The following is a 24,587-nucleotide window of genomic DNA, read 5'->3' as shown; positions in this document are numbered from 1 at the left end:
TTCCAAGTTAGTCTCAAAAACCTCTTTTTCATATTAAGTTATATAATGAAATTGTATTCTTCTATTGTGTTTTTATAAAATTACTTATTTACCTCTTTTGCAAAACATTTAAGGTATTTTCCTGTATTTCCTTGATTTCATTATTATTGCCCAAAAAGACATCACAGTAAGTGTAGTATGGAGTGTTGAGTCTAAACATCTCTTTTACAAATTTGAAATGTTAGAAAATTTGTAGTTCATGCTCCTTTTGGGCACTCACTTGTACAGGGTGTTTTTGATGTATGTGGGTAAATCAATTATGTGGCCTTGTAAAAATCTGCAAGTATTTATGGACACTAATACTAAATGCTGTGTAAGATATATAGAAAAGGTGGAGGATAGAATCCCTGGCTTGAAGAATCTTTTGATGTTGTTGGCGGAGACTTGGAGGTGCACGTGAACCAAAGCTCAGCTTTTTAGCAGAGTATGTATAGCTAGGGGGAATTATGTAGGGAAGACTAAGAATTTTTGTGTATCAGAGAGGAGGCAGATCAGAGAGGTTAGAGTTCATGGAAAACTTGGGGTTTTCAATATGAATAGGACCTGGCAGGGAAGAAGAGAGGAGGAAGCTTTATCCTAGCAGCCATGAAGGAAAGGAAGCAGGCATGTTTATGGTATTACTATGGGAAGGCAAGTTACTGTCCACCCTGAGCAGAGGATGTATGATGGGAGAGTTGTAGGAAATCGAGTTTAAAAAGACATATTGGGAACAGTGTATGAAGGACCTTGACAGCCAGGTCGAGGAGTTTGGATGAAATACAACAGAAAATAGAAAGCCGTGGAAGGTTTTAAATCAGAGACCTGAAGTGGAACCCTGTGAGGAGTGTGAGTAGGTCGATTGGAAGGGCAGTGGCAAGGATCAGGAAGACCAGAAGGGAGGGTGCGGAGGGGAGGGACCAAGTGCAAGAGGCTGTGTGAAAGAGGAATCAGCAAGCCTGGCTGATTAACTGGGCATAGAGGGGCACAGAAGGCAGGGAAACAGGTAGTGCTGACCCGCTGGTGTTGATGTAAACAGAGGGCAGGAGGGCAGTTAGGTGAGGGGAAAACTGCATTTACAGGGAAGCCTTTGCTTTTTAGTCTAGGAGAGAGCTTTCCCGGGTTGGAGAGGCTCTAAAGCTTGGAGCTGGAACAAAACGACAAGAATTCATTTGGGTAGTACGCAACAACTTAGAGTTGAAACTCTGAGGATGGATAATATCTCAGAATATTGTGCTGGCCTCAGAGAATATCTATTCATAATGCATGTATTTGTTATTTCTCTTAGAAAACCCTGCTTCAGGAATACACAAAAACGTGACTGGTAGAGCTGCAGTATTAACGTTCCCTTGCAAACTTCCTTATTTACAAATTTAACGATTTTTAAAAGTCTTTAGTATTTAAATATGTATTTTAGGATATAACAACAAAGTTCTTATTTACTTAAAAAAGATTCATGACAAAATCTCCACATAGGAGATAGGCGGTTCTAAATTTGTGATTACATGAGCTTCTGTTTAAATTTTCTGTTTACTATCTTCTATATACAGAGATATAATATATATAATATGTATTTATTTGTATAAAATATTTGTATGAAATATATATACGAATATTCTATAAGCTGAATATTTGAGAGCAAGTATAAACTAATTGTAATATATTTTACACGTGAAAGTAGCATGAGAAAATTATTTTTTAACCATTTTAACTGCAATATAGGTAATGGCCCCTTAGGTGTAGGTTCTGTGGCTGCCGTGAATGACCCCATAGTCAGACATTCTTTAGAAACGAGCTTTGAATAAAAGTTGGTAAAGTCCCTTTCATTTAGACCATTGGAATAAAATATATGACTTTATTGTCCAGCCATGTTTACCTGTCAAATGAAATATATTTATTTGTAAAGCAAAAAACAAAGAGCCTCTCTCAGCATGTACCGTTTCCACCTAGGTTTGTGGAAAAGGGGACCGTGCTGAAATACGCTGAGCTGAAGTACAGGCTGGTCAGTTTCGGTAATCAGGAGGGAGGGTGCCCGGCGTATTGTAACATTTCACGTGGCGTTTTTCAGGAGATGGCTGCAATCAGTCTTCTCACATATGGTTTGAAAAAGGCTTGTCTCGCTGGCAAGCAAACTGTTATTTAAGTACACAATCCACTCTACTACTGAAACAGTTTTGCCAAACTTATCCAAGTATTCTCACATGCTTAAAGATGGTATAAATATCGTTTATTGCTAGCAGTTTTCTTCAGACTATACGGAATGTCTTCCTGCTGCCTGATCTAAGTGTCCCAGTTTACATTATGGCCTTTACTGCCTCTGTTTGATGGAGTGATCAGTAAAAATTTAATGACACTATAAAATAATAAAAATGTCATTAATTTACCACGGATCTTGGATGCAGTGGTTGTAAAGTTACATTAATAAACAGAATATTTTTTACAACAAAAAGCATTGTTACGTGGGAACGTATAAATAACACACATAAATTTAAGAGCAATTTTACTGTTAGCACACACATTATTATGGAATAGCCAATAAGTGTATAAAACATAGTATATAAAATTTTATTAAAATATACTGTGCACATCAAAAATTCAGCTTTTATCTAAGTGCAAAGAAAAGCCATTATTGCGTGCTTACTGTTTCATTGCTGCTCTTTCCCCATATCACCATTTCACATTTGTTGCCAGTAAGAGGAAGTTGATTCTTTTTTTCCTAGATAGAAACAAACCTCTGTTCTTTTACTTACCCCAAATCGATTCTCTCTCTCCACTGATGCAAAGACAAAATTGATCAATCTTGCCATGGTAGGGAAGGAAAAGTTGCTAATTTAATGCAAAGTTAAAAATAATGCCTGAGGAGTTGAATGGTTTGTTCAGTGACTCTGGAAATAAGGGATAATAATGCAGCAGTCTATCTGTCATCACTGAGGCTGCCCCATCATTGACTCTGATAATATGTGAAGATGATGGATGCCACCATCTTGTGGCTTGTAACATTTAACATTCATCAGCTCTCACTAAAGGGGTCTTTATCATTTAAATATCTTTATTTAATATGCAACATCTATCTCATACATCATAATTTCAAAGCACTTAGAGAGCCAACAGTCCTACAACACAGCAGAGCTGACTTTAATTTTTTTCAATAACTTTTATATTGCTTGCGTGTTTGTGACTGACAATGCATAAGTAAGTGTGTGATCACATTGTTGCATGTAAAAAGCACATTTCACTGTCAACATGAAGATTGGGGCATTTTCCTGAGGGGTTGAGATATTTTGTGATTAAACTATTGTGATATTTTGCTTATATCCCCAAAATATCTTAACTGGGAGTTTTGTACATCGTGAGAGCTACTGCAAGTGCGTGGAAAAATTTGGAGTCAAGAACTTGCCACCCACAGTCTGTATTTGTTCCATATAGGGGCATACCCACTGGCACTTAACGGCCAGAAGTTGAAGCGTCTCGGAACTAAAGAACCTTTGAACTTCTCTCTGTGCCCATGTCCACATCCTGTATTTACTAGGCTCATGTTCAACCTCACTGGTAAAATCTTTGCTTAGCTCAGCTTCCCAGAGCTAACTTGTAGACATCAGGCCCTCTTATCTTATGGTTATGTGGCTGGCAAATAAATATTCTGAGCTATTCTTTGAAGAAAAGAAGGAAATCTTCTGGGAGACTAGGTAGAAATTTATATGAAAGGGCATGGCTTTGCAGGGTCCTTCTTTAATCTCAAACACAAGTGCTTAATATGACCAAATATAAAATGCAGCCTACTGCCCCAAATAATTTTTATCATTGATTTATTTTCTGCTTATTTAACAAGTGTTTCGTGGGATATTTTTCCTTGACTTCTACTCTGTCAAAATATTGATATTTTATAAGGAAAGTATCTGCAAAAGAATTTTTTTCAATGAAGTCAGAAAATGTATGACTTCAAAGACACTGTGAATGTGTTGTTGAATGTTCTGAATGTTTTTTGTTATGATTAAAAACAAGCTGATACTACTGAATTGTGAGTGCACTTCATTTTTTATAAAAGAAAAGATATTATCATCATGTAAGCTTTGTTGTCTTAGGATTTTACAAAGCATGGCATGTAATTTTCCCTCTTCTCCTTCCTTGTCAAAATATTGATATTCTTTCAGGAACTTTATTTTTTTTTTTACTGAGAATATTTTCCGGTAAAATCAAAGAGAATGAATGACTAGAAAGATACTTGAAATATGCATATTGATAGGTAGCACGGTCTGTTGATTTTCAGAGAAAGTTGTTTTTCCCCCCATGAAAATACAGTTAAAGGTTGTTCTTCCAAGAAGATTGCAGGTGTCACATCAAAACCCCTTTTGCATTTAACATAGAGGGAAGCATTCACATGCAAATATTTGAAATGCGACACAATGTGATAAAACAAAGGTTGAATATTTTGCTTTCCCTGGTACTACTCATCTTCAGTTTAATTCTTTTTCTTTACATCGTGACAACCAAAAGTGCTACTCAAAAATAGAAATCGCCTGATTAAAAGCAGCTGTCCCCCCGCCCCGACAATGTGTGAAACTCCCACATGGCTTGTGGTTGCTTTCCGTTGTGGCCTGCGTCTGGGTTAATTTGTTCTTGTGCAGCCGAGTTTTCACATAAGAAGATATTGGGGAACCATACCTAATTTGCTTTTTATTTTCGTTCTGTTTTTTATAAGAGTCATATTTCAGACATTTCCCCACATACTGCTATTGTAACTAGTTAGTATTACCCAGTTGAGGAAATTTGTGATTATCATTTTGTGGCAAATCTTTCATAGAAATGGTGCTAGATTCAATCAAGGTTTATGCTGTGTTTTCTTCCAACACAGATTTCAACATATTCCATGATGAAGGGGAACTGGAAGGCTTCCTGCACGATTTGACTGATGGGAATTAATTATAGAAATATAATGAGATTCAAAAATAATCATATTAGAAAGCACAAATGTAGTGAGATTGTACAAATGAGACACAGCCTCTATCAAGTAATTGTATGTTTGCTCTTTAAGAATATTTCCAAGTTTCTAAACATCTTACAGAAGAGAATACTTAGAGTGTTTCCATCTAATGCCGAACATGCTCAGTACAGAACTAGGTCATTGAACAATAGACTGAACAGCAATCAGCACTCTACTGCTGCATAATGCATTAAGTATAACATGCAGAAACCATTCCCGGAGCTGGAAGCTGCTATTTCATGTCTGTAAATTCAAGCTGACATGACATTTAATATTGTTTCATAGTAATGAACAACAAGGTTTCATTCATTCATAAGCACAACACAAAACCAAGTTTGAGTCTAGAGAGTAGCAAAGAGGCGAAAAGGGGACACGCACTGTGTTTCTGCAGACAAGAACACCGTATTAATGCTGGTCAGTGAGCCCTCTGCTACTGCTCCCGAGAGCCGCAGAAGGAGAGTTCATTGTGATACTTCAGACGCCTGCTCCTAGAAGAACTGGCTAACAAGTAAAACATCGTTGGGTTTCCCTTCTATAGCAGCAGGCGTCTTTAACTTTCCTGACTCAATGGCTGGCTAGGAGTAAAGTCCTCCTTTTCACTTCCCAGGAAATTACAGTTGAAACTCCTAGGCAAAATAATAGTATCAATGCCATCATCTCGTCTGCCTGCTTTGAAATATTTGTTTTTGAAGTCCTCTTGCATAAAATTCTGCAAACTATGGTTTCTAAATGGGAAAATTCTTCTCCCATTAAGTAGCAGTATATTTTAATAGGAACTGCTCTTTCGGGTTTTGCACTTTTGGCTCAAACCTTTCAATTGCATTCCTTTCAGATTGCTGGAGCAAACCCAACAGAAAGAAGATGTGCAGTACAGCCCTGGCAGGTTTCCTGTCACAGGTTTCCTTTCTTTACAGGTACTATGGTCTAAATGCTGTCGGCACTGTCAGTACCACAGTGAGGCTTTGGCAGAATCTTCCTGGTTTTCTGAGCTCAAGTTGGTCAGAAATGATATTTGTAAATCCAAATTTTGCCCATTAAGCAAGATAGAAACTGGAAGGAAAAAGTGGCTGCTTTGGAAGCTAGAATAAGCCTCTGATTATTCTTTCCTCTAGGAAAGAACACGCTTTGAGAATTTGGGGCCCCAGTTAACAGGAAAGTCAAGTGAAGATGGAAAGCTGGGCCCAGGTGTCATCGATCTTACTCGGCCAGAAGATGCAGAAGGTGAGTGGCTTTTCTGTAGCTCTTTTCTGCTGCTCTGGATGTTTCTGAAGGTGCGTCTGAGTTAGATGTAGGATCTTTATGGTCTTTCTTGGGAGTACCAGCTTGATTTCCTTGGCAAAGTAGAGGAAATGTTAGTCTTCATTATATGTTATGGCTGAGGACTTTGAGATGCAGCTAGATCCCATATTACTGAACACACAGTAATCCAAGTACTTCAAGGTGCCATTTTAAAGTTTTGAAGTAAAAAGACCCTCTGCATTCCAATGAACAACAGAATTCTGTGTTTCATCCGCCTCACTGCATTCTTATTAAAAAAGGACAAATACAAAGGAGAGTTTTTTGAACCCCAAATCAAGTGATTCCCAGGTGCAATCAAACCATTTTGGGAATGAAATGATGGTTTGCAGCAGATCTAGCATAAAATTAATAATTGCTTGGGCAAGGCCCAGCCTGTGTCTGGGCACTAACCATTCCTAAAGTCTCTGGAAAGTCTGGATGGAAGGACCAGCTTCACTCTCAATGTGTTTACCACAGTACTCTCAATGCCTGTCCTCTTCTCTTCCCTTTTTGTTTGTTTGTTTTAAATGCACAAGCAGCAAATCAGCAGAAATTGCTCCCCAGAGGCGGGGTACAATTTATGAGTTAGGTCAGCACTTCAGGAGTAATGTTGCCTGGTTATTTACTGTGTCATCACAGAGTAGGGACTGGTTTTCCCGTTAGCTGTTCCTTTGGCAGAAACCCTCCCACCAGTCAGAGAAGATTAATTTGTTCTCTTCAGAGTAACATAATACTTCACCCATCTTGGGTCCCAGCTAAAGTCCTTCTTTACGCTGAGGGAAAAAATCTTACTATTATCCCTTTTAAAGGCAGATTTCTTCGAGGACCCTAATCCCTTGAAAACACACGAAGACATTTCACAGCAGCATCTGAACTATGCATCGCTTCTAGTGACAGCTTGGGGCCGTCCCAGGCAGTTCAGAAATCCCTGGTATGAGCACTAAGAGCTGGGTAGTATCAGACATTAGGAAGCACTTCAGAGAGTTTCCAGAAGGCAGATTTTTCATACCAGTAGGAGAGACTAATGTTTAATGTTAGTACGGGGGACAAGGTGTTAAAATAAATTCTGACCGGTATGTATGAAGGGAGGGAGAAGGAGAGAAAGGAAGGAAATGGAAGAGAAGAGGAAGAACAAAAGGAAGAGGAGGAGGAGGAAAGGAGGATAAATAGGAGTCAAACCCAGAAGTATATGCACTGTCTTCCATGAGGAATGTCTACAAGGGCACACTGACGGTGACATTTTTAGAGGCACTTTGAAGTGCAGGCTGTCCTTCCGGTGAGGACTGAGGTTCTGTGGCTTAGGGAGCCAGTTACTCAGGTCTGGCCCCTCTCACTTCTGTTGGAAGACTTTCCTGGAGAGAACCTGTCTTTGCCTGTATACAATGAAGTTATACTTTTCATCACTTTGCAGTATTCAGTCTGGTCATTGTGCTATAGACTAGGAGTCACAGAGTCCTGTCAACCTTACTGCTGTTCTAACACAGTGTTCTTAGTCTGGCATTCATCTTTCTTCATTTGGTTTCTTAACTATATAATGGGTATAAATGTAGTCTTTTGCCTCTCAGTAATACTAATAATCTAGTTGATATCATGTGCTTGGTAAGTTAAAAATAATGATCAGAGTTATTAACTGTTGTAAAAGGAAAAAATGAAAAACTTAATTGTAGAGAAAAGTATTGTATAGAAATATCTTTGGAAATTTTATTCAATACCCAGATTGTCTGGATTCAAACCAATTTCCTGGTTACTCTGTTATTTTAGCAAACATTTATTAAGCATTTATATGCCAGAGAATGTGCTAAGCTTTTTACACATATTTTCTCACTTAAACCTTATACAACTCTGGAAAGAAGATATTATTTTTCTTTCCACTTTACAGATGAGAAAATTAAGGCTGAGAGTAATTAAGTAACATGCCACAGGTCACACAGCTAGTACGAGTGGAGCTGAGCGTTGATCCTAGGCAGCCTGGCTCTGAAATATGGTGGTATACTGCATGCCCTGTATATGTAGATAAATATGTGCTGCCTTCATTTTTCTGAACAAACTTCTTGTGACCTTCCTCAGTATGGCCCATTTCCTCTCCCCTAAATATAGCAAGTCATACCATACACCAGCGCTCGTGTTACACTGTCACACATAGCAGCAGTGCCTGATGAGTGTAACAGTAGAAGGCTGTGGTGGCCCAGGAGCTTAAGGAGCGTGTGAAAACCTCCCTCCAGAAGCTTGCCCAGAGTTGCCATTGAGACCTCGTGTGCTTTTGGGGGACCATGAGTTCATGAATGGAATCAAGTTACCTGCTCTGGTACCGCAGAAGAGCAATGCCTTTGTGAGGACTGCTGGGATGGGTAGTAGCCCATTGCTGACTTCGGGATATTTCCTGGCATCTGTTCAAGTGTGAGCTGATTGCAAAGCCTGCTGGAGTTACAGTTCATATTAAAGTCAAAGTAGATAACAGGTACACGTAATACTTTCTCCACTTTGCTCCTTCGTATTTCCTTTAACAGGAGGAGTAAGAAGAGACTGAAGTGAAAGAATAACTAAAAAATTTATGAACTCCTTCAGTCAGTTTGTGGCCAAAAAAACCCCAACAACCAAAAAACAAACTTTTCTTGAGTGCCTACTGTGTGCCAGCCCCTGACCTATACACTGGATAAACCAAGGGAAGGAAAACAGATATGTTCCTGGCCTCTGGGAGATTAAAGTCTAGTGAAGGAAGACATAAGATTAAGAGGGAAATGCATACATACACCTACAGACAGACAAACAGTAACATAATTACCACTGAGAAAAGTGCTAAAAAGATCAAGACTTCTTTGTGCCCCACAGAGATTCAGAGTGAAAGTGGCTTAGGTCAGCTCAGTTGACAGGTGAGTTCTGTGGCTCTAGCCCAGGATGTCATCCCTTCTCAGACCATCCATGATCATCTCCATGCTGCCTCTGGCTTTGGACAGCAATTTAAAATTTTTTTTCCAGCTTTATTGAGGTATGATTGATATATAAAATTGTGTAAATTCAAGGTGTACAGTGTGATGATTTGATACACGTATATATTGGGAACTGATTACCCCAATAGGGTTAGTTAACACCTCTATCACTTCACATAATTACTTTTTTTGTGAGTGTGAGAAAATTTAAGATCTACTCTCTTAGCAACTTTCAAGTATGTAAAGCAGTACTGTTAACTATAGTCATCATGCTGTGCATTAGATCCCCAGAGTTTATTCATCTTATAACTGGAGGGTTGTACCCTTTGACCAACATCTCCACATTTCCCCCATCCCCTAGTCCCTGGCAACCACCATTCTACTCTCTGTTTCTGTGAATTTGGCCTTTTTAGATTCCACATGTAAGTGAGATCATACAATATTTGTTTTTCTCTGTCAGACATATTTCACTTAGCATAATGCCTTCAAGGTCTGTCCATGTTGTTGCAAATGGCCAGATTTCCTTCTTTTTATGGATGAATAATATTCCATCGTGTGTGTGTGCATGTGTGTGTATGTGTGTGTGTATCACATTTTCTTTATCCATTCGTCTGTCTGTGTATACTTAGGTTGTTTCCACGTCTCGGCTATTGTGAATAAGGCAGAGCAGCAATTTTAAGGGGCTGTGCCCTCCCTCCACTTCTACCCCATTCCCCTGAAGTGACCAAAATAAGTCAGCCTAGGAGATGAGGCCCTATTCCAGCCAGGCTTCCCAGGAAAATGTCTGCCTGTCATGAAAACACCATTATTACTTAGCAAGCAGCTTGTAGCCCTGCTTCATAGCTCTGAGCATGGAAGTGGCAAGGCAGAGGTCACCAAAAGAGGCAGCTGTGCATGTGTATTAGCCACTCATCAAAATCAAATGACAAAACCATAAGCTAGGAAAACAGAAATTAAAAATATAAAAGGCAAATGCCTTCAAAATTTTATTTTTAAAGTCCAGCTGTTATTTGGCTTGAATATGACAAGACAGCATTTTTTGTTCACCATGATATTTATAAAACTACAAATTCATTGGTGCTGGGGGCTTAGGAAACATGTTTAAGGTCTTGTTATCCTCTGAAGCAGTTGAAGGCTTAATGTGTACTGAGCACACGAAATCTGTTAGCTCCCGGGTGGGACATGTGAGGAAGAGAGACTCAATTAGTTAAGTCTGTCACCATTTATTAAGAATGACAAACAGCTGTTTAACTTTTTATGGACTTTTCATGTGGCATTTCCCCTCTCCTGTTCCTCTTAGGCAAGAGAGCAATTCTTATCAAGAGTGCAGCTCTCCCCCTGTCGAAGCTGTGAAGCATCATAGAAAGGGCCTGCTTATTGGGAGATTTGGGTTAAAGCTCTTTTGCTAAAAGATGGCAAAACAAATGACTAATGCCTTGGGGCTTAAATTTCTTTATCTTTAAAAAGAGGTATGTTGGATTCTATTATCTCTAAGGTCCCCTCCAAATCCAAGATTATTATTAGGGTCCTTGTAAAACACAGAGTGTGTTTCTTATAAGGAAGGTTATCTGTCCCCAACAGTTTCCACCTAGTTTTCTTCAGAGAAATAGAAGAGGTGACCAGTACCTTCGAGAGTTGATTTTTGCCACTTGCTGAATCAAGGTTTCAAGTGCCTTGAGCTTTTCTTTTTATTAATGAGAAGATCTCTTTGGTAGTGTTTCCCAATTACATTTCGCAGATGTGCCTGCCCCTCCTTTTTCTTTCTCCTCCTTCTCTTCCCCCAGCAACTAGCACTGTGGTTTGCCTTCTGTTTTATATTCTTTCCATCCTATTTCTTCTCTCTTTCACACCTGGGGTCTCTAAAGAGATACTTTCCTTTTTTTCTGTTTTGCAGAATAATTTAAGTAAGAAAACATTCTTCTAACACCTCTTTTAATTGTCAAATTCAGTTATTGTATCTCAGCCAGAGAGGAAGGCTGCACCTCATTTTGATGTGGAGAATAGTGGAATACGAGCTCTGAAAGGGATGAGCTCTCAAAGTGATTACCCTTGGCCAGACTTTTGGACCCTGGGTTGGGACTCTAATGATGTGCTGTCTTCCATGTATCAAAAACTTGCATTGATTTGAATGGAAATGGATATGTGCACCAAGAATAGCCCCTTTTAGAACTAGTGCCCTCATTCTCAGATTTGCTTAGAAGGGTTTTATAGATTTGTACTGAATTTGTGAATTGGATCCCAGCCAAGATGGCCTTAACCCTTCTGAAAGCTTCATTTTTTGTGAACTTCTGATTGCTTCTAAGTTTTATGTCTCAGGATAGCTTTATTATTGTCAACTTAAGCTCTCTGTTTATAGAAAAATAACAGAGACTGCAACTTTTCCTTTTTCCTTAAAAATGCACCACTTAATGTGAATGTCTCTCCAGAAACCCTGCTTACCCTTTGATCCACACTCTGGGAAATCTTCGAAGCTTTTCTCATTCCCTTTCCCCTCCCTGGATCCTGGTGGAAAAGGAAGATTGACTTGATGATACATGGCTCATTCGAGGCAGCAGAGGCAAGCTGTGGTATAATCTGGGTGGGATTTAAAGGCTACAATTGCTTATACTTTGGAATGTAAAGGTCATTATTAGTTCAATCCCAGCAGAATACAGTACTTCACATTGCAACACTTAGGTTCTCAGGATTGGAATAAAGGAGAGACATCAAATTTACAATTCCAAATTTACGGTCCTTTCTTATATCCCTGACAAGTGGCCGTCTCACTTCTGTTCAAATGCCTGTAATAGTCTAATGACAGAAAACTTACTGCTTCTTAAAAAGCTCATTCCAATTCTAAATATTAATTCCTTGTTATTTATGGCTGAAATTTGTTTCTGCTTCCTTGTAACTTCTACCCATTGGTTCTAGTCTGACTTCTGGATTCCAACAAAATAAAATTTACCATTTCTCCACATCAGATACTTACTCAAAGACTAGGAGACTTAAATTCTAGTTATTCCAACCTAAGAAAGTCACTTTTTTCCCCTGAATTTTCTCATCTGTGGCTGAGGAAGTTGGTCTAGGTGATTTCTAGTTGACAGGTTTTTAACTCTCTTGTTTTATTGCCAAACAATTGAAACCATTCACCTTTAAGTCAACTAGAAGGTAACAAGTATCAATTAGAGACCACACCGTTTTTAAATATGTGAAATTATTATAGAAATATACCAGGGATGAGATATCTTTCCCTAAGAAGGTATCCAAGAACTAGAGTTTATACAGGGAATAAAAAATGGGGATTGTACACATTAAAAGAAAAGACCCAGGTAAATCAAAAGGGAGCACTAACCAGAGCTGTTCTGTGGGCTTCTGAGTCTGGCCTTCCATAGCGGGCTAATGCAGTGTTTCCAGGCATCTCAGAGAAAGGAATAGGCAAAGCAGTCTCTATGGACGTGACAGGCTGGGGTCTGGAGCCAGGATGCGTGGTTGCCAGGGAGGCTCAAGACAAAGTGAGGACTGAGTAACAGTCATACAGGCTGGGAGATAAGCAGAGTTCACCAAGCCCTTAACTCTGGACTAACTCTGTTGTATGAGTATCACAAAAATGTATTTTACTGTGGATATAAACAGTTTTAGAGGATCCTGTGCAGCAGTTTATATCAGCACTATATATAAAGTGCAGCTCTCTTAAACAAGCAAATAAACTTCTCTTAAAGAAATATATTTGCTGTGTCTTAAAAGCTCCCAAATAACTTTTAATGTTGGTGGAAAACAATTTCCATTGAACTCTCCAAGTGATGGATAGTCCTGTTGGGGCAGGAGAGTGAAATGTCAAGATTCTTGTATAACTCCATCCCCTAATACCCCATAAAGGGACCTCACCTTGCTTCTCAGGGCTGCTTAAGCTAGAAAGCCCAATCAAAGACCCAGCCTCGCTTTAGTGAGGAACTGCGCCTGCCCAGTAGCTGATTTCTTATTGGACTGCCTTCTCTAAAAAGGCGTCAGTGACAGTGTGTAGTCACCACACACACATATGCACTATCTAGTTTTCTGACTGAATATCTCCTCTGCCCTGGGGAAGAAATGCTTGTGTATGCCGTTACTGAATCACATAGAAGTACCTCCTCAGCTTGCTACAGCAACTGAGTGACAAAAGATGAACACCATCTACCATGAAAATTAGACGCAAGACAAGAGCGGCCGGCATATGTTCCCAATGGGACCGCAAAATCAGTCCTGCTTCCTCAGCAGTATGTATGTCTGCTTCACATAAACCTGTACATTAGAATAAACCCTGGTTGATAGAGGTCTATCTGCCGTATTTGGACTGGCTGTGTAGCTTTTGAGGTGTGGACCTTTTCTAGTTCCCTGTCCCAGAATCCTCCTCTCTTGGCAGCAAGAGCCACTTGACTTCCTATCTGTAGGCTGTAGAGTTCAGCCCTGGTGGGATGTAAAGAGCATCAGGCCAGTTTGAAGTGCTCTTTAAATTCTCTCTGCTTAAAGTCAGGATTGAATATGAAATTTTTTTTTTTTTGCCTGCTTGGTCCTTTCCTTCTTCTCAAGTTCTGAGAACTGTGCTTCTAACTTACTCCAAAATGTTGATAACCACCCAGCTCTCCCCTATTTTCTGTTAATGACTTCCTATCTTTTTTCCTTTAACCAAGATATTATTTTTGAATATCTCCTTTTTTTAGATTCATTGTCTCATTTCACTCTGCTTGTCTATTACTGTTTGCTTGCACCCACTCTCTGCCATTTCATTCTTGTTAGAGGTGGTTCTCTGTATGCTGAATTGCCAGTGCCAATAGCCAGGTCTTTCCAGTCAGGATTTATCCCTACCAGAGTCCCCCAATCTTCGGTTTTACCCACGTGTTCAAATTGTATGTAATTTACTGATTATCTCTTGTTTGTACAGCAGTGTTAATGGGTATGGAGGGAAGGACTTTTTAAAAGATGGACTACACTGTATTCTCCAAGAGCTAGTAATGTAGTTGGGATTATAATATCAGCACACATGGAAAGCAAAGCAACCTACGATATTATGTGTTCAAGTACATCTTTAGAGAAACAGAAAAAATGAGCTATTTGGTGGAGGAAGCTACAGTGCTTTGTGGACAGCAATGTTTCTGGAAGGCCTCATAGAAATATAGCTGGAGATAAGTACCTTGGTTTGGAAGAGCAAAGAGAAGGGGAAGAACGTTCAGTTGAGGGAATAATCCAAGCAGACACAGAAACAGTAACGCACAGATATGCGTAAGGAAGTTCCAGAAGGGAGGGGTAGCCTTTCTCGTCTTCATGTTCCCCGCTGAGCCCAAACGAAGCCTTGCACACATTTACACTCAGTAAATATTTGTTGAATTGAATATTTATAGAAACAGCTGGGTTCCATATTGTGGAGGGCATTTAATGCCAGGCTGAGGAATTTGGACGTTACTACCAAGTAAACAGACATTAACCTTTAATTGTTTAAGATTTACTTATGTTATACAGGTTAAAAATAATGGAAAAGCAGCAGTTAGGTTCTTCTTGGAGATGTTAGTCTCTTTATTATCCTCTGTTCTGTTTAATATCCTTTCAAAGTGGATGTTCAATGGTATTTATTCACATTATATGCTGAGAGAGCTGAGTAAGTGTTAGGAGAGTTTTCATTCAAATTATATTAAAAATATCTCTCTTCTTCCTGGGTCTGTTACTCATTTAAATATGATTTCACTTTGTCTGCTGTGACTGATCGACGCCTCACACATCAGTCTTGTACTTTTGCCTCTCACTAGGGGAGAGTGAATTTTTTCCGTTATTTTTGTTCAATGGTTCCTTACCCTTAGACGTGATGCCCCCAGTTAGGCCATGTTACCAGAGGGAAGAGATTGTGTAAGAATGCCTCGGCATTTGCGTTATACCGCACACGCTTACATTTAGGAGTAGGCTGTGAAAAGTAACTCTGAACTCAAACCGAATATCCCAAGTCTCAGCCCTAGAGAGAAGAATTTCATAAGCAGTATATTCAACCATTTTAAATTTACACTAAAAATACAAATTGCAGCTTACTGGTTTATATATTTATATATTTACTTTCATGGCAGAGAAATCACTTCATGCTGCTTCAGTATAAGCTCACTTTTCATGAGGAAGGTCGATCCTGTGTGAGGACAGAATGAAAAAGGATAATAGCTACTCCATGCTGCAGAGTTAAGGAGCTGTTAGTAGGGGAGAAAGAAAAACAGTTGTCAAATGTCCCGGAAACTTCCTTGCCCTCCATTTGTTACAGTCGCATAGTCAATAATCCTAATCCTTTGTTATTCCAATGAGTCCTTTATAAAAAGCTGATCCATAGTTCACAAAAGAATGGTCTCTTCCCTTTTTTTCTGGCTCGAACTGAGCAGCATAGTCTGGTTATAGTTCCCACTTGTGGGATCTGGGGAAATGTGAGATGGTCTGTCTTGGTTGGATCTTATGCATATTCGATACATTTTACTTTTATATCACAGAGACCCTTTTGAAATATATTTTTAGCTTTTGGGCAGAACACAGGCTCCATTAAGTAGTAAATTGCACTCCCCAGCTAACTCATGGGTTCGTTATATAACTACCCTGAGAACAGGACTGTGCAGTACAGAAACATCACCCAGGTATGAGAAAAGACTAGAAAGGGAACACATATGAGTTAAGCACCTGCTACATTCTTGGTGCTGGAATAGACACTCTTCTACTTCTCTTGCCATTACTACTGCTACTATTTCTAACGACAACTACTATTTAGTCAGTGGGAACTCGGTTCTGGTTACTGTGCTAGGAAATTTACATTCCCATTTAATCCTCACAAGCATCCTGCCAAGTGGAGATTATTAACTCTCTTTTATAAGGAGATGAAACTACAGTTTGGAGAATTTACCCAAGATTACTGAGTTAGGAAAGATCAAGTCTAGAATTCAAACCCAGATCTGTCTAACTACATAGCATCTGAGCCACACTGACTTCCATTTTTCTCCAAGATGAGCTGATTGGGTTGGTTGTCTTTGTTGGAGTAGCTTTTTCCTGTTGGTTTTCATTAAAAAGCAGAAACATTTAAGGAGAAATAGAAACTTGTGACCTTTTTTTTTAAAATCTTTCAAACCACACAAATATTGGGTACCTTTTAAATGCTTTCACCAGATTCTCAGGGAGAAGAAATTTTGGTAGACCATAAAATTGAATTGATTGCCCGAAGTCTTTGAGCCATCTCCTAATACTGTCTATTTCCATATCCCTAATCTAGTAAAAAAATTTAGTGTCTTCTGCACTCATGATCTGCATCTCTCATTCTAATAAGGGCAGATTTCCTAAAACAAGTGAAATAAAATGAAGAAGAGCGGTCAATTAAATTAATTTTGTTAAGAGTTTTTAAAGGTAAGTCTGGATGCTATTGAAACAATTCAGCTGACCATTTTAGAAATTCCTTTTGATGGCAAGTGTGAAACTGGGAATAGTTACATTTGAGTTCATTGTGATTTTGCTTTTTACTAACCATGAGACAGGCAGTTTAATCTCTCTGAACCTCAGTTTCCTCATATAGAGTGAGGAATGTGGATTAGATGATCTTTAATATCCCTCTCATGTTTAAATTTTCTAATTCTATGAGCGTGTTTTATCCATTTCATAAGGACTCTGCAACCTAGGAAAGATCAGATCCCATCCTCTGCCTGTTTGAATACTTATTTCAGTTATATATGTTTACACACACCCTACAGCATTACAATAGCTTCCAGATTTAATATTTCCCAAAAGCTCAGACTTGCCTTTACCATCCTTTCAAAGTTTCCCCGGAAGTTGTGGGGCTAGGATTTCAGAATTGTGCAGTGCGGCAAGTCAATAAAAGAGGTAAGATTAGAACGAATGGTCTCAGAGTCCCAAACAATATGGGTGCGTTTTCCCATCAAAGCCATTCTTATTTTACAGAAGGCTCAAGTAGGACAAGGTTTTTAACAGAATATAAGAAATAAAATGGGATTTATACCAAATCTGATTTCAGAAATTCCCAGATTCTAATGCAACATGTAGTAGACATGAGTCTCACTCTAAAATTTTCACGTTTGAAGATGTCCACTGCTCTCTACAGTGACATTTGAGTACTTATCTTATGCCAGTTTGAGTACCAGACCCTTGGGAAGCAGCTGGGTGCACAGTGCAGTCCCTGCCCATTTGGGGTACACAGTCTAGTGAAGTAGGTGGGTACATGCAACTGGTAATTTGGATAAAAAATGGTAAATGTTAAGGTAGAGGAAGGCATAGAGTGCTGTGGGATCCAAAAATACTTAGCCCAACCTGACAAACCAGGTAACCCAGAGATGATCCCTGTCAAAGAATGAGTGAATGCAAAGTGGACAGGAAATTCCAGGAAAAGGGAAAACCTGACTTCTTAGTATGAAACAACATGGTATATAGAGAACGAAAAGTAGTTCAGTATTATAGAGCAAAAGGTTTTCAAATAGCTAGAGATGGACACACAGGTAGAGAGCCAGGTCATGGAGAGCCCTGTTGACTGTGCTAAGGAGTTTGGACTTCATCTTTGGGGCATGAGGGAGCCATTGAAGACTTTTAAATATAGGAGTGGACTGGTCAAAACTGCATTTGTGATGGATCACTCTGGCTGATATTAGGAAGAGGTATTTGAGTGGAGACTGGGGATTCAAAACTGGAAGTAAGAATATCAGCTTAGAAGGGCAGTATTTATAATAGTCCAGCAGAGAAGTGAGGCCACGGAAATCATTGAGTGATAAGGATGGAAACGAGAAGATGGATTTAGTAGTGTCTTTGTTAACTAGCTCTGAGATTTGCTTCATCTTGGTTTGTGCTTCTTGATTTCATGTAGTGTCTATGGTGTAGTATATTGAGTTGGATGAAGCCAGAAGCTGCTGAGCAACATGAATTATTTAGTCTACCAGCTTTTCACCAGCCTCTGTATTCTCCAAGGGAATCTGTTTGAATCTGAGCCTGGTTCTCCTGAAAACTTAGGAATAGAATAGGACCTATTATTGTCTTATTTCATCCATAGTGGCCTCTGATTCAAACTTAAATGATGCCTTTTTCCTTGGGCCCAACAGCTTGTAGGCCTTCCTCCTGTGCATACAAATAGCAAATGGATAATAAGTAGAATATTTGATGTTCTCTGCTACTTTCAGGTCATTAAAATAAAGAATCACATGAGTTCTCCCTGTTGCCCTCCGGTCTTACAGTTGAAACAAGATAAAGGGCTCTGTTTAGCTATCTGTGTAAGGCAAATATAACTTGAGAATTAAAAAAAAAAAAAAGTAAACACAGGCACCAAAACTGAAAGCAAGAGACTCTTGAAAACACAGACTGGTACATCACTGGTTAGAATTTCCTTCATTTTGCAAAGCCACGAGCCACATGCATCAGCTCACCACAAAGTCATTAAGCCTTTTTAAGCTCAGATGAAAAACATTAACAAATACCACAAAAGGCTTTAGTATAGCCCCTTTGTTCATTCACATATGGCACTTTATAACTCCTGCGCCACTCCGCTCGTGTGTTTGTTTAAGCTGCCTCCATCAGGCTGGTCCTGAAAGAACAAAAGACATCTTGAGCAATCCGAAGCAGGAAATGGGCTAATCTAAACATGGTTTGTGACACTTTAAGTAGAATAGAAAGGGGAGGGATTGATTAGTCATTAATGTCCAATTGGCTCCATATGGATGTTGCAATAATAAAGCCCTTTTTCAGAGCAGTAGCAGAGTTATTGAATTAGAGGTTTATGTTTCCTCAGAGCTGACCTTAGGGAATTCCCTTTTGGTTCTTCTTGTTGATCTTTTAAAAAGAATGGCGTTTCCAATAGGAAAAAATAGAAGCCTTATCCACAGTAACACTTGCTCATAATCCTGCAACCAAGGAATGTGTTAATTTAGCATCGTTTTAATCCCTGCTATAATTTTAGTCCTTAGTGCTTTCTTTGCGTGCTCTTGCATCTTTGGTGGGGCAGTATTTCAGAGACCAATTAGACAGTGGCATGAACTTCAAAACTGGTAATGGGCTTAGATGTGCAGGGAAATAGCATCCTTACATGGGGGAAAGTAATGTTCCAGCCAAGGAATGGTGGGCTTTGAAATTCAGAGTTATTTCAGACCACTGAGTGGTGACTGGGGCAGCTTTGGTGTAGGGGAAATGGACTAGACTGAAAGTCAAACGACCTAGGTTCTAGATGTGGCTCTGCTCCTTGTTAGCAGAATACTAGCAACTGGTTATTTCAGAGAAAGGTAACGTAACCTCTTTGAGCCTTGGTTTCCTCACTTATAAAGTAGGACAAATATATCTACCCTCCTACCCATTTCAAAGGACTGTAAAGAGGATTAAGATAATATATTGATTGAAAGCATTTTGTAAATATTATTGTATGTAAAATTACTTAGCACATCTGATGTTCCTATCCTGGAAACTGACCTCTGATCTAGTCTGGTTAAAAAGGTAAATTGCTGCGGCCAGCCGGTGGCGCAGCGGTTAGGTTCGCATGTTCCGCCTCGGTGGCCTGGTGTTCGCCGACCCACATCCCAGGGGCGCACCTGCCCATTGCTTGTTGAGCCATGCTGTGGCAGGCGTCCCACATATAAAGTAGAGGAAGATGGGCATGGATGTTCACTCAGGGCCAGTCTTCCTCAGCAAAAACAGGAGGATTGGCAGCAGATGTTAGCTCAGGGCTAATCAGGGCTAATCTCAAAAAAATACCAAAAAAGGTAAATTGCTCTTTAAAAAATTACTTTGGTATTCTGATTAGTGAAATGTCTTTTTCCAAAGTGTCCCATGGAGTTTTTTCTTTATGTGTATACTATCTATATCTATATCTATGTATCATCTGTGTACCTATCTAGTTTATTTAGTGAATTTCTTGGTATAGGTAAGTTCAATAGTTGAGGTAGGTAGGGTATTTGTTTTTAGTGGGATTGAAAAACCTTAAGGTGACAACAGGGAAATGAAAATTTACTTATGGCCTTCCTCTACTTCGGACAAATGAAGGATTAATACCTTAATCAAAGTACCACAGGTTATTCATCTTTTGTTCCCATGCTGCTGGTTCCTATTTTTTCACCAACCTCTAGCTCAGAATTATGTATCCATATTTTGCATTTGCCTTCTTCAAATCCTGGCACCCATCAGTAGGTCCTTCTTTGCTAACCTGTGTAGCTAACCTTTTTTTTCTTGAGGAAGATTAGCCCTGAGCTAACTGCTGCCAATCATCCTCTTTTTGCTGAGGAAGCCTGGCTCTGAGCTAACATCCGTGCCCATCTTCCTCTACTTTATATGTGGGACGCCTACCACAGCATGGCGTGCCAAGCGGTGCCATGTCCGCACCCGGGATCCGAGCTGGCGAACCCCGGGGCGCCGGGAGAAGCGGAAAGTGCGAACTTAACCACTGCGCCACCGGGCCGGCCCCTGTAGCTAACCTTTTATAAAAGACGGAGAGAGCAAAGCATACTCTTCACTCCTGGCATCGCCTCTTCTCAGAAGATGTACACATCACTTCCCTAATGATGAAGGCTCTTGCTCAGCCATGGAATGTATTTTCCTGCCAAGTGAACCACTAGGATGGCCAAGTTTTTTTTTGGCTATTTTTTTCCTTCAAGAAGAAATCAAATTTGAATTCCAAGCAGCCTTCCTGTAATGAAAGTAAGTTCACATTCTGGCAGTAAGCAGGAATGTGAAGTTAGCAGAACTTCCATAATCATGGACAGACGGCTGTCAGTCATTCCTACAACACACTGAATTAGACCTCTGCAATATTAAGATAGAGTTGACGAGATAAACGTGGTGAAAAAAATCCAACCTGTGTAGTATTAATACCCTCCTTCTTTCCTAAAATTCCTTCGTCTTTTTTACATTTTTGTTTCTGATGCCCTCATTATCATTTTCTCTATTAACCCTAATAAGGGACTATCCAATGTATCATGTAACTCTTTCCAAAATCCCACAGGAGAAAATCAGCTATTCTGTTGATAGACTGAAGTGGTCTAAAATGCTGTGATTGTCAAGTAACCCAATGGTATATTTATGTCTCTTTTTATTAATAAGCTTTTTTGCCCTTCTTAATAATTCTTTTTGGTAAATAAGACCATCATTTTGAGTTCTCAGTGGCCTGAATATGCTGTATACTCAGGTTCGCAGAGAAAAGAACCTTTCAGAAAAAGATCACTTTTGTTTGTTTATTTGATGTTTTCTGTTTTATGTTGGTTCTTTTGTTTTCACTTTTTTTTTCAACTGAAAGTTGAAACAGTTTTATTTTGAATAGTATCCCATTTTATAGATACACCACAATTTGTCCATTCTCCAGTTATTTTCAGTTTTTGGCTATTATGAATAAAACTGCTATGATATTCTTATGTAAATCCATTTCTGGACAAAAGTTTTCATTTTTTTGGGTAAGTACCTAGGAGTGGAATTGCCAGGTCATAGGTAAGTTTATATTTTACTTTATAAGAAGCTGCCAAACTGTTTTCCAAAATGATTATGCCATTTTAAATTTTCACCACCAATATATTAGAGTTCCAGTTGCCCCAATCCTTCCCAATATTTAGTGTTGTAATCCATTCTAGTGGGTGGGAAATGGTATCTCACTGTGGTTTTAATTTGCATTTTCCTGTTGACTAATGATGTGTCATATCTTTTCATGTGCTCATTGGCCATAACTATATCTTCTTTTATAAGGTGTTTGTTCAAGTCTTTTGCCCATTTTTAAATTAGATTGTTTACTTTTTTGTTGTGTTTTTGTAGTTCTTTATATATTCTTGATACAGGTTCTTGTCAGATATGTGTATTGTGAATATATTTTCCCAGTCTGTGCTTTGACATTTCATTTTCTTAACAATGAATTTTGATGAGCTGAGTCTTAATTTTGATAAAGTTCAATTTGTCATTCTTATTGTATATTTAGTGCTTTATATGGCATATCTAAGAATCTTAGCTTACTCCAAGGTCACTAAAATATTCTCCTACATATTCCTTGAGGAGTGTTATAGTTTTTGCTTTTTTTTTGTTAGGATTCGTCTCAATTATTGGGGGTAGTGTGTGATAAGAGGTCAAAGGAGACTTTTTTCCGCATGTTTATCCACTTGTTCTAACACTATTTGTTGAAAAGACTATCATTTCCCACTTCAGCACCCTAGACCTTTATTGAGAATTGACCGTGTCTGTGAGGGTTTACTTCTGAACTCTGTTCTGTTCCCCTCATCTATTTCTTTATGCTTATACCAACACCACACTCTTTATTACTCTAGATTTTGCAATGTCACGAAGTATTTTTTACTGTAAGTCTTGAAATCAGGTTGTTTGAATCCTCCAATTTTCAAGTTTGTTTTGGCTGCTCTTACTGCTTTATTTTTCATGTGAATTTTAAAATCAACTTGTCAACTTCTAAAAAAACCTCTTTGGGGGGATTTTTATTGGGATTGGGTTGAATCTATAGGTAAATTTGGAAAGAATTAACATCTTAACAACATTGAGTCTTCTGATCTATGGACATGGTGTGTCTCTCCGTTCATTTAGGTCTTCTTCAGTTTAACTCACTACTATTGTATTGTTTTCAGTGTAGAGGTCTTACACACTTTTTTCATTAAATTTATTCCTGTGTTTTATTTTTTTTCTGCTATTATGAATGTAAACTTAAAAAAATTATTTTCTAATTGTTTGCTGCTAGTATGTAGAAATACAATTGATTTCTGTATTTTTATATTGTATATCGCAATATTGCTAAATTCATTTATTCTAGAAATTATTTTGTAGATTCCTTAGGATTTCCTATGTAAACAATTATATTATCTCTTAATACAAATAGTATTCCTTCTTTTCCAATTTGTATTCTTTTTCTTTCTTCATCTACAGAAGAGCGTTGATTAGCGATGGTGAAAGTGGGTATTCCTTGCCTTGTTCTTTATCTTGGGGGAAATCTTTCGGTAGTTCACTATTAAGTATAATGTCCTACAGGTTTTTCTTAAATGCTATTTATCAGACTGAGGAATTTCCCTTCTATTACTAGTTTCCTGAGAGTTTTTAACATGAATGAATATTGAATTTTGTCAAAACTATTTTCTGAATCTATTGTGATGATCATGTTTTTTCCGTTTGTTTTGTTAATATAGTGAATTACATTGCCTGATTTCAAATGTTAGATTAATCTTACATTCCTGAGATAAATCTTACTTGGTCATGATTTATTATTTATTTTACACATTGCTGGATTTAACTTGCTAATATTTTATTAAGAATTTTTGCGTTTATGTTCAAATCTCTGTCAGGGTACGATGTTGCCTCATAAAAGGAATTTGAGAAGTGTTCTTTCTTCCTCTACTTTCTTAGTTTGTGTGAGATTATTATTAGTTTTTCCTTAAATGTTTGAAAGAATTTACCAGTGAAACCATTTGGGACTGGAGTTTTCTTTGTGGGAAGGTTGCTGCTTCTAAATCTAATTTCTTTATTAGCTGTGAGTATTCAGGTTTTCTGTTTATTCTTAAATGAATTTTAGTAGTTTGGCCTTACAAGGAATTTGTTCATTTCATCTAAGTTGTCAAGTTTATTAGAATTAAGTTATTCACAATATTCCTTTATTATCCTTTTAATGTGAGTAGTATCTATAGTGAAATCTCCTCTTTCAATCCAAATATTGGTATTTTTGTTTTCTCTTTGTGTTGATCAGTCTTACTAAGGATTTATCAATTTTATTATCTTTTCAAATTACTAACCCTTGGCTTTGTAAATTGTCTTTATTGTGTCTGTTTTGTTTTTTATTGATATCTACTCTTTATCCATTCTGAAAATCTCTGATTTCAATTGGATTATTTAATTCACTTATATTTAATGTAATTATTGAATTTGATGGGCTTAAGTCTTAGAATTTGCTGTTTGTTCTCTATCTGCTCTCTCAGCTTTTGGGCTTCTGTTTTTCCTTTTCTTCCTTTGGGTTAATTGAATCCTTTTATTATTATTATTATTATTATTATTATTGTTATTATTACTAAGACTTTATTTTTTTAGAGCAGTTTAAGGTCACAGTAAAATTCAGGGGAAGGTACAGGTACAGAGATTTCCCGTATACTCCCTGCCCTGACACATCCATAGCCTCTTCCATTATCAACATCCCTCACCAGAGTGGTAGATTTGTTATAATTGATGAATCTACCTTGATACATTATAATCACCCAAAGGCCATAGTTTACATTAGGGTTCATTCTTGGTGTTGTACATTCTATGGGTTTGACAAACATTTAATAACATATATCCATCATTATGGTATCATACAGAGTATTCTCACTGCCCTAAAAATCCTCTGTGTTCTACCTCCTCACCCTCCCTCCCTCACCCATGGCAACCACTGATCTTTTTACTGTCTCCTTTTGAATTCTTTCTTTTCTTTTCTTTTTTGCTGA

General features: G+C 38.3%; 1 protein-coding gene across 50 annotated transcripts in view; it reads left to right on the top strand.

Annotated features, from left to right (window-relative positions):
* Positions 1-24,587, top strand: part of SOX6 (SRY-box transcription factor 6) — a 571,708-nt gene that overhangs the window by 519,431 nt on the left and 27,690 nt on the right. For all 50 annotated transcript variants that reach the window (XM_070626444.1, XM_070626446.1, XM_070626445.1 and 47 more), the window contains one exon: positions 6,109-6,217. In XM_070626444.1, the coding sequence (XP_070482545.1) occupies positions 6,109-6,217 (109 nt within the window). The remainder of the gene's footprint in view (positions 1-6,108; positions 6,218-24,587) is intronic.

Source organism: Equus przewalskii, chromosome 6, assembly GCF_037783145.1.
Source record: "Equus przewalskii isolate Varuska chromosome 6, EquPr2, whole genome shotgun sequence".
Lineage (NCBI taxonomy): Eukaryota > Metazoa > Chordata > Mammalia > Perissodactyla > Equidae > Equus > Equus przewalskii.
The sequence above is the reverse complement of the archived record's forward strand: the minus strand, read 5'-3'. Positions and strand labels throughout refer to the sequence as shown.